The 10,915-nt window shown below is 43.2% G+C and overlaps 2 protein-coding genes across 2 annotated transcripts; both read left to right on the forward strand.

The window, feature by feature from the left end:
• Positions 1-4,938: 4,938 nt before the first annotated feature.
• On the forward strand, positions 4,939-7,223 carry LOC149714393 (uncharacterized). Its single transcript, XM_089849088.1, has 2 exons — positions 4,939-6,085; positions 6,116-7,223. The coding sequence occupies exons 1-2, from the start codon at positions 5,756-5,758 to the stop codon at positions 6,743-6,745; spliced, it is 960 nt and encodes a 319-aa protein (XP_089705214.1). The 5' UTR covers positions 4,939-5,755; the 3' UTR covers positions 6,746-7,223.
• A 155-nt stretch (positions 7,224-7,378) lies between these two features.
• On the forward strand, positions 7,379-9,271 carry LOC149714394 (uncharacterized). The gene has a single exon (XM_089844832.1). It carries the CDS (start codon positions 7,379-7,381, stop codon positions 9,269-9,271), a length of 1,893 nt encoding a protein of 630 aa, XP_089700958.1.
• Positions 9,272-10,915: the final 1,644 nt, after the last annotated feature.

The raw sequence follows: 10,915 nt of genomic DNA on the forward strand, positions 1-10,915 counted from the left end.
AAATTAAGAAATGTTTGAACAGAATTAAGAAATGTTTGAACTGAAATAAGAAATGTTTGAACTGAAATAAGAAATGTTTGGACAGAATTAAGAAAAGTTTAAACCAGAACAAAAAGAGTTTGAACAGAAATAAGAAAATTTTGAACGGAAACAAGAAAAGCTTGAACCGAAACGGGAAGTGTTTGAACCGAAACAAGAAAAGTTTGGACCGAAACAAAAAAAACTTTAAACCGAAACAGGATTGAATTATAGGCTCGTATTTGCATTCTAAACCAAAGTATGTAACATCAGCAAATTTGGCCGCCTGTGTTTCATTATTTTTAAATGCACCATCATTGACAGTCGAATTGTAATTCTCATCTAAGAAAAATCGTTTCATCTATTGTTCGCGAATGACATTTTCAAATTTTACTCTGTTACACTTTACACTACGAGTATTCTTGCACCATTTTAGGCGTCCCACCGGACCTAAGGCGTTCCACAGTTAGTGCGCCTATTTCTATCACGTTTTGTTCCTCCCTCATAATCCTTGAATGTTACTAAAATCCAGAAATCCGGTACACCCTACTGCCAATGACACGCCAATACTGGTTCCACAATTTTCCTCTCCTTTTAAATCCCTCTTAAAACCTATAGTATCCCTGGCCATACATTCTTTTCACACTACATAATAATAAAGCACGGCTTTGGACCATTCCATTAGATCCAAGGCACTAAAGCCACATAAGACTAAGGCATGCTAAAAACGGGTGATTTTCCGAAGACCAGTTGCATTTTTCTATCCTATCCCTAATTCTCTCCATAATTTGTGTAAACTCTCCACCTTTTTACGTCTCCGAGTGACGATGACGTCAAGGAGAGGTATTACACTGGCCGTGTCTGTGGTTGTGTCCGTCACCGCGTTCGCAGTTGGAAAATCGGAGCTCGCAATTTCCGGACCGCGTTCGCAGTCCACAGAAATTCGGAAAATTTTATTTATTACTAGGCTATATCTATCTTTTTTAATGCCAATCATTAGCTAGTCGTTACACCTTCATCTGCTTGCTGACCGCCAATTCTTTCACCCAATACCAATCGGTGTTTATTAGCTTCTAACAACAACAAAATGCACTAGTCTTTCGTGCATACCACATTAATAAAAACTGTCATTGTAGACAAAGACCGGAAAGTGTGAAAGATAAGTTTAGAAAATTAACTGCCTGAAGAAACAGATATTCAAATTTTCACTTTTGAAGACTTGATTATAAAACATCAATTATTTAAAAAAATTCTTATCTTACTTTTTTTCACCAAAATTACTTCAGAACAATATTTTAACAAGAAACATGCGCATCATTTTAAAAATAGTACGCGTTACATTTTATTTTCTATCAAAAATTTACAATTAGGTAGAGAATTCGGCCCCATAAAGAGTATAAAATGGACAGAAAATCGTTGAGATGAGAGCTGATAAAATAAAACCGTATGAAAACTTAACAAAAAGTATTCTTCAATTGTAATGTTTTCGAAGTATTAAATATTAACGTGCTTTATAGCTCTCAAAGATCACGATCAATCTACAGAGCTTTTCGACAAAAATAACTAAATCACAATGAAAAGACCTATGTTATTTTCCGCTTCGCAATGTTTCCAATTTTAAAATATAAAAATTTAAACTCTTCAAGAGAAATATTTTCAGATATCCAAGTATTTGAATATCCTAATTGCAAATGTTAGTCGAAAGTAAAACCTAGTATCAAGCTAGTATCCTTTAAATTCTTCTAGATGCCATTTTTTCTTGAACTACTATTGAAAACAAAATACATGGGTAAATATTGTTGAAAAATATTTTGGGAAAATGAAATTTTGGTGAAAAAAAGTAAGGTAAGAATTTTTAAAAATAATTGATGTTTTATAATCATGTCTTCAAAAGTGAAAAATTGACTATCTGTTTCTTCAGGCAGTTAATTTTCTAAACTTATCTTTCACACTTTCCGGTCTTTGTCTACAATGACAGTTTTTATTAATATCTGTTACTTCAGTCTTCATATTAATTAAAATTGTTTAGAAAACACAGGAGAGAAAAAGCTTAATTACCAGCCGTCGTTAATAAGGGTTAATTACCAGTCGTGGGTAATCTAGCTCAATTACCAGTCGTTGGTAATTTAGCATAATTACCAGTCGTTGGTAATTTAGAATAATTACCAGTCGTTGGTAATTTAGCATAATTACCAGTCGTCTCTAATCTAGCTTAATTACCAGTCGTCGGTAATCTAGCATAATTACCAGTCGTCGATAATCTAGCGTAATTACAAGTCGTCGGTAATCTAGCTTAATTACCAGTCGTTGGTAATCTAGTTTAATTACCAGTCGTTTCTAATCTAGCTTAATTACCAGTCGTTTCTAATCTAGCTTAATTACCAGTCGTCGGTAATTTAGCATAATTACCAGTCGTCTTGTCAAATCCAAGATTCTAAAACTTAACTTTATATTTAAAAATGCTCCTCACTTCTGATTATAGACTTCTGCCATACAATACGAAATTTACAAGTGCCATTCTTAAACTTTCTATACAACCCTTTCCCCTTTGTATAAATTGAAAAGCATATCTAGCTACGTAAATAACCATCCCTTATAATCCCTTTCGACCTCTGACATTTTTACAAACACACATGCAAAACAAGTTCAAGTACCTTAACTTTTTTCACCTTTGACCTCACCTGTAAAAATCTATAAAAACGCGCCTCTCCCATTATTTCGGTAGCAGAACCTTTTTGGTCACTCTCGCTAAGACACCATACTCTCGCTTTAGGTTAAGCCTCGCTTATAGGCTAACCTCTTTCGCTTTGGCTACGCTCTGCGTTAGGACTTGAAATTCAAATCAGTCCTAACCAGGGAGTAAGGAACGTTAGAGGGAGTTTTGATCTAATGCTAAAAAACCCGTCATACAGTGGCAAATGGTAAAGAAAGTGGGGGGGGGGGTAGGAATTTTAATCTCCGTTCCTCAATTTTTGCTAACGCGCAGGCGCGAGTGACGTCGTTTACTACCGCCAGCAGAGAGAATTTAAAAATTCTCTCTGCAGCCAGCGCCAGCTTCCGCTTCCATCGACTGCTGCCCCACTCACTCTGTTCGACTCGCCGTCGAGATAACCGGGAAGCCCGGAAGGCGAATTTGCGGTATCGTTCGGTAGGCGTTATAAAATATTCAACGTTTTAAAGCTCAAGTTTCGAAATTTTTTGAGACATTTACCAAGTCTTCAACTAAATATTATAACATTTTCTTTAAATTTCAACATAAATATAGCTCTGAGAATAAAATTAGACACGAAAACTACACAAAGCCTTGGTTAGATATCATCGGCTGAGGCCGAGCGGCGCATCTCGAGCCGCCGGCGGCCGGGCTTGCCGTAACGGCGAGAACAGAAAAATACCTCGTTAAAAAACAGATGCACGACGGTTTTTAAATTTGACGCATGCGCGCGGACACCGCGTCGAGTCCCCGAGTCAGCGCCAGAGAGAGACGATTTTAGCCACGAATCTAACGAACGCGCCTATTCACTTTAATACTCCCTCTAACGTTCCTTACTCCCTGTCCTAACCAGGCTACGGCCTTCGAAAGTTTCAGACCCTCGCGTCTTTAGTTTTTTTTAGTTAAATTCCCCCGACCCTCGTGTCCGTTAACTTAATCGTTTTTTTTTGCATTTATCATTTTTGGTTTAATAAAACTTACGTTATTTTTTATTGATTTAAATCGCTTCGTTATTCTTTATCGCTTTAAAGAAACTATAACGCGTCCACTAATTTACGAGCCAGCCTACCAAAAACCTTTAGATTTCAGTAACCGCTTCCACATTTTGGTACCGACCAACCCGGGATAATTAGTAACGCGTTCGCCACTCCGCTTTAATCGCTGAAAATACGCTTTCGTGAGTAAAAACTTTTCAACTTGAAAATAACTACGCTGTAATCGCTTAAATTACGCTTTCGTGAACCGAACTTTAACTTATTTCGTGAGTAAAAACTTTAAAACTTAAAAACAATGGATGAATTTACGCGCCTAAAATCCAAACGTACGGGAACCAAGCAATCCGCGTCTCGCGCTAAAAACAGTTTAGAAACCGAGTTAGGAAAGCCTAATCCCGATTACTCCGCTATAGAAGGGTACTTCGCTATCCTTAAAACAAAAGAAATTAGCCTCGTTAACATAAATGAGGAAATGGAGCCTCTTTTTACCACCGCGCTTGAGATGGAAAAAGATCAGCAAACATCACAGGACTATATCGATGACCTCATTATAACCCAATCACGAGGACGACGCGCTCTCGAGGTCCACAATCAAGCCGCTACCGCTATAGCAGCTGCCGATAGCCTCGCCGCGACCTCCTCAACGAACAGCACCCCAATCACCACGCCGACCGGGTCGCAAACACCAGCCGGCAACGGGCAGCAGACCCCGTTGACCGGACCTCCATCGCCTACCGGTAGCGGCACGTCGATGCCGCCGCCCGGAATTCTAACGCTCACCGGGAGCGGAATCTCAAGCCAACCGAGTGCCGGCCAGATGACCGCCGCGCCACCGAATACCGCTCCAGCCATAAGACTGCCAAAATTAGAAATCCGACGATTCTCGGGAGAAATCAACGATTGGCAGAACTTCTGGGCGCATTATGAATGCTCAATTCATAAAAACCCGACTCTCTCCAAACCGGAGAAATTCAGTTACTTCATTTCTTATTTAGAAGGCCTCGCTCTAGACCTCGCTCTAGACGCAGTAAAAGGTTTATCGCTATCAGACGCAAACTACGATTACGCAATCTCCGAACTAATAAGAAGATTTGGCCGTAAACAAATGCTAGTTTCAGAGTACATGCACAACCTACTCTGCCTGCCAGCTGTAAAAAAGTCCGGCGACTTGGCTGGTCTACGGAAACTCTACGACACGTGTACGTTGCAGATAAGAAGCCTGGAAAACCCACAGGTCATTGACCAAACTTACGGGAGCCTCCTTTGTCCAATCATTACACAACTACTCCCGGAAGACATTACGCTAGCATTCAGCCGAGAACACGACGCAGTTGGCCAATTACGAATTGCCGACTTAACTATCGATTCAAGACAAAAAAGCCCTACTTAGCCAGAAAAAGCGCTGCTTTATTTGTCTTCGGGACCAACATCAAGCTCGCGAGTGCACCTCCAAATTTCGCACGTGTAAGAAATGTGGAGGACGTCATCACTCAAGTATCTGTGATCGAACCGAGACGCGTATCGCGAATAACCTTCCCCAAAACCCGCCAATCGAAAGTGGAGTATCGCAGATGACAGCCGTTGTCACTAGAAAAAAGACTGAAGCCGTGTTCCTGCAAACCGCTTTAGCAGAAGCAAACCGCCCAGGTGAAACCGACCATAAATCAGTCAGATGCCTACTCGACACCGGTAGCCACGTGACATTTATCAAAGAAGCCGTATCTCGAGAACTTGGACTACAGATTCTATCCGAAGAATTCCTAGAAACCAACAGTTTCGGAAGCCAGACGTCAGAGAGAGCCCTGAGACGAAAGGTGCAACTAGAACTGAGAAGCCGCCACAATCCCGAGAAAAGCGTTCTCATTCAAGCCTACGAAACACCGACGATCTGTGGGTCGGTTTTTGCCGTACCTGGTGCCGAGCTCGCTACCGAATTCCAAAAGCGCAATCTCCTCATGGCAGACCTGACCACGGTAGAAGTTGGACATAATAACCAACATTCTATCGACGTACTTATAGGCGCGGATTATTTATGGGCTGTCGCAAGCGCAAGAAGCCAACGGTTCGGGCCTACTCTTACCGCGCTAGAAACCATCTTTGGTTGGACATCCCAGCTACGGTAGCCGCACGTGACATAGGAGTAAACGCGATCTCTATCATGCTTGTCAACACGATCGCGCCTCAAGAGGAAGAAGCCATCTCAACCCAACTTCGCGCCTTTTGGGAACTGGAATCTTTCGGTATACGCGAAAACGATGAAGATAAAGACTTGGGAAGAAAAACGCTTGAAAGGTTCGCTAAATCCACGGTTTTCGAAAACGGCCGCTACGCCGTCGCGTTACCCTTCAAACCGAGCAACCTAAAATTAGGTGACAACTACGCTATTGCCGCTAAACGCACCTCGAGCCTAATTTTAAAGCTTCGCAAAAATCCCGTTGATTTTATCGAATATAATCAAATTATAAAAGATCAAATCTCCACCGGCGTTGTCGAGAAAGTCGATCCGTTCGCGAAATCAATCGGGCCGCTATATTATCTACCGCATCGCTCCGTAGTCAGAGAAGCCAGTACGACCACCAGAACCCGTATCGTATATGATGCATCTTCGCACGCGCCAAATGTTTCGAGCCTCAACGCTTGCCTAGAAGCTGGCCCCAATCTCAATCCGGAGCAATACGATATTCTCATTCGCTTTCGGGAGAAAAGAATAGCCTTCACCGCTGACGTAACCAAGGCATTCCTACAAATCGAGATTCAAGAACAAGACAGAGATGCCCTACGATTCTTATGGGTTGACGTCGACAGCCCATTCGCAAACCACGCGCTACAAACCTACAGAATGACACGCGTCCCCTTCGGCGCTACTTCTAGCCCGTTTCTCTTGGCAGCCACGCTACGCCTGCACGCTAAAAAATATCTCGAAGTCTACCCGGAAGCAAGCGCCCTTTTAGACGACTCTATGTACGTCGATGACTTGGCTTCAAACGCTGACACTGACCGAGAAGCCCTGCGCTTAACTTAAGAAGTGGAGAAAATCATGCTAGACGCTGGCATGAAGCTAACCAAGTGGCAAACTAACTCAACTAAGCTAAGAGAGGTACTGGCCAAGAAAAATCCCGCAGCCAAACCAGCCAATCACCAAACGTCCTTCGCACCTTCCAAAGTACTTGGGCTTACATGGGACAGCTCAGAAGACGTTCTAACCTTCGAGATTAAATACCTTTTGAAGTTTATCCAGAGCAGAGACAACACTAAGAGATGGGTACTGAAGTCAGTCGCTAAAATCTTCGACCCACTTGGTTTCCTCGCTCCCTTCGCAGTACGAGCCAAACTTATCTTCCAACAACTCTGGGAACAAGGTTTGTCCTGGGACGAGCCCCTGCCTGACGACGTAGCTGAACCATTTGAAGCCTGGTGCTGCGAACTTAAAGATCTGACCGCTATTAAAATTCCCCGCCACTACTACCAGGGAACCGCCGAAATCGCCGCCGACAGTATCGAACTTCACTGCTTTTCGGACACAAGCCCTAAAGCGTACGCCGCCGTAGCATACTTCAGCTACCGGAAAAAGGAAGGAAAATTCGCGTCAACCTTAATCACGGCAAAATCTCGAGTAGCCCCACTAAAAAGACTAACGCTTCCCTGACTCGAGCTGATGGGAGCTCTTCTCGCCGCCAAACTAGTCAATCACTTGCTGACCGTTCTGAAAATCAAGCCGAAGAAAATTCGCATGTGGAGCGACTCGAAAATAACCCTAGGCTGGATCAAAGGATCCGCTGACAGATGGAAGCCGTTCATAGCTAACCGCGTGAGTGTGATACAAACTATTTCTAACCCTATGAATTGGAATCATTGCAAAGGCACGGACAACCCGGCCGACCTTCCTACACGCGGACGGAAAGTAATTGACCTCGCGAAAGACCCTTTCTGGTGGCATGGCCCTATCTGGCTTCGAGAAAACGCGCCCAATCAAAGCGAAAACCTGTCCACCGAAGTCAATTTCCAGGACGTTCAAGAAGAATTAAGGAGAACTTCGCCCACAATGACGATAACGACCCCGCCCAAAGAGTCCCTTATCAACATTAACGCTTTCAATTCGCTGAAAAACCTGTACCGTCACACTGCATGGCTTCTACGTTTCCCTCATAACCTTCGCTTCAAGGATCAAAAACGTACGGGAGAGCTAACCGCCGACGAAATTCACCAAGCCGAAATATATTGGGTCCGCACTACCCAAAAGGAGCAGTTCCCGGAAGAAGTTCATTGCCTCGTCAACGGACAATCTATCGCCAAGGACTCTAAGGTCCTTACCCTCCATCCACACCTGGATAATCACGGTCTCCTACGCATTGGAGGTCGCCTAAAAGGCAGCGAGCTCTCACACGCTGAACGTCAGCCATGGCTTCTCGCTCATAACCACCCGTTTACGGAACTTCTTGTCAAAAACGCCCATGAGAAAGTCATGCACGCCGGCGTTGTCATAACAACGGTGTCGCTACGCGAAAAGTTTTGGATTATCAAGTCGCGCAGTTTCGTGAGTTCCATTCTTAAAAATTGCAACGTCTGCAAATATTTTCGCGTAAAACCCTCGGACGCAGTAATGGCCCCCTTGCCAGAGTTTCGTACGACCCAAACTCCCGCTTTCGAGAACTGTGGATTGCACTTCGCCGGTCCTCTCTACACGCGAGACAATGCAAAATACTACGTCGCTCTATTCACTTGTGCCGTTACAAGAGCGGTGCACCTCGAACTTGTATCTGACCAGTCCACGGATACCTTTCTCCTCGCTTTCAGGAGATTCGTCTCGCGTCGCGGAATAGTAAAACATGTCTACTCAGACAACGCTAAAACTTTTAAACGCGCCAAAACTGATCTCAGTGATCTATGGAAAAACGTGGACAGTCCGGAAGTCGCTCGCTATTTCGGAAACCACCAAATCGCTTGGACCTTCATTGCCGACCGCGCCGCGTGGTGGGGCGGCTTTTGGGAAAGACTTGTCGGATCGGTTAAAAACGCGCTTCGCAAAACTATCGGTCGCGCTAAGCTATCTTTCGAAGAGATAGCAACGACACTCACAGAAGCCGAGGCCGCAATTAACTCTCGACCCATCACTTTCGTTTCGGAGGATCCGCACGAGCCAGGAGCTGTGACGCCAAATCACCTTCTACTCGGAGACCGGATGGTCGGTCTACCGTCCAGAACCTACCCCAAGATGGCCGATACCCCAGTCAACAGGAAAGACCTGACACGCCGCTTAAAATATCGCCAAACGATAGCAAATGGCTTCTGGAAGAGATGGAGGTCCGAGTATCTTTTACAAATAAGGACAGCACACCATAGAACGAACAATCAGCCCACTACACCGCTTAAAGCTGGAGACGTCGTTCTAATTGGAGAAGACAAAATGCCTCGCCTCTCTTGGAAATTAGGAGTCGTGTACGAAACCTTCATGGGCCGCGACGGCCACATACGATCCTGTATGGTGAGAATGCCTGACGGCACAAAACTACGAAGACCTATACAACTTCTGTACAATCTTGAACTTTAAGTGAATCGCGAATCGCTTTAATGAACATTTTAATTGAACTCTTAGTTCAACCGGGGGGAGCATGTCAAATCCAAGATTCTAAAACTTAACTTTATATTTAAGAATGCTCCTCACTTCTGATTATAGACTTCTGCCATACAATACGAAATTTACAAGTGCCATTCTTAAAATTTCTATGCAACCCTTTCCCCTTTGTATAAATTGAAAAGCATATCTAGCTACGTAAATAACCATCCCTTATAATCCCTTTCGACCTCTGACATTTTTACAAACACACGTGCAAAACAAGTTCAAGTACCTTAACTTTTTTCACCTTTGACCTCACCTGTAAAAATCTATAAAAACGCGCCTCTCCCATTATTTCGGTAGCAGAACTTTTTTGGTCACTCTCGCTAAGACACCATACTCCCGCTCTAGGTTAAGCCTCGCTTATAGGCTAACCTCTTTCGCTTTGGCTTCGCTCTGCGTTAGGACTTGAAATTCAAAACAGTCCTAACCAGGCTACGGCCTTCGAAAGTTTCAGACCCTCGCGTCTTTAGTTTTTTTTTAGTTAAATTCCCCCGACCCTCATGTTCGTTAACTTAGTCGTTTTTTTGCATTTATCATTTCTGGTTTAATAAAACTTACGTTATTCTTTATCGCTTTAAAGAAACTATAACGCGTCCACTAATTTACGAGCCAGCCTACCAAAAACCTTTAGATTTCTGTAACCGCTTCCACACGTCTCTAATCTAGCTTAATTACCAGCCGTCGGTAATCTAGCTTAATTACCAGCCGTCGGTAATCTAGCATAATTTCCAGTCGTCGATAATCTAGCTTAGTTACCAGTCGTCGGTAATTTAGCATAATTACCAGTCGTCTCCAATCTAGCTTAATTACCAGCCGTCGGTAATCTAGCATAATTACCAGTCGTCTCTAATCTAGCTTAATTACCAGCCGTCGGTAATCTAGCATAATTACCAGTCGTCGATAATCTAGCTTAGTTACCAGTCGGCGGTAATCTAGCTTAGTTACCAGTCGTTGATAATCTAGCTTAATTACCAGTCATCCCTAATCTAGCTTAATTACCAATCATCTCTAATCTAGCTTAATTACCAGTCGTCGGTAATCTAGCATAATTACCAGTCGTCGATAATCTAGCTTAGTTACCAGTCGTCGGTAATTTAGCATAATTACCAGTCGTCTCCAATCTGGCTTAATTACCAGTCGGTGGTAATCTAGCTTATTTACCAGTCGTCGATAATCTAGCTTAATTACCAGCCGTCGGTAATCTAGCTTAATTACCAGTCGTCGATAATCTAGCTAAGTTACCAGTCGGCGGTAATCTAGCTTAGTTACCAGTCGTTGATAATCTAGCTTAATTACCAGTCATCCCTAATCTAGCTTAATTACCAGTCATCTCTAATCTAGCTTAATTACCAGTCGTCGGTAATCTAGTATAATTGCCAGTCGTCGATAATCTAGCTTAATTACCAGTCGCCGGTAATCTAGCTTAATTACCAGTCGTCGGTAATCTAGCTTAATTAACAGTCGTCGGTAATCTAGCTTATTTACCAGTCGTCGGTAATCTAGCTTATTTACCAGTCGTCGGTAATCTAGCTTATTTACCAGTCGTCGGTAATCTAGCTTATTTACCAGTCGTCG

This window comes from Phalangium opilio, unplaced genomic scaffold (assembly GCF_054372755.1).
Source record: "Phalangium opilio isolate 3A_F unplaced genomic scaffold, DU_Popi_V2 ptg000009l_1, whole genome shotgun sequence".
Classification (NCBI taxonomy): Eukaryota; Metazoa; Arthropoda; class Arachnida; order Opiliones; family Phalangiidae; genus Phalangium; species Phalangium opilio.

Excerpts from the sequence above, each read along its gene's own strand:
- LOC149714393 (XM_089849088.1), top strand. The coding sequence starts at position 5,756 with ATGGGCTGTCGCAAGCGCAAGAAGCCAACGGTTCGGGCCTACTCTTAC. Across the intron at positions 6,086-6,115 it reads CCTTCAAACCGAGCAACCTA|AAACGCACCTCGAGCCTAAT; the intron begins AAATTAGGTGAC and ends GCTATTGCCGCT.
- LOC149714394 (XM_089844832.1), top strand. The coding sequence starts at position 7,379 with ATGGGAGCTCTTCTCGCCGCCAAACTAGTCAATCACTTGCTGACCGTT.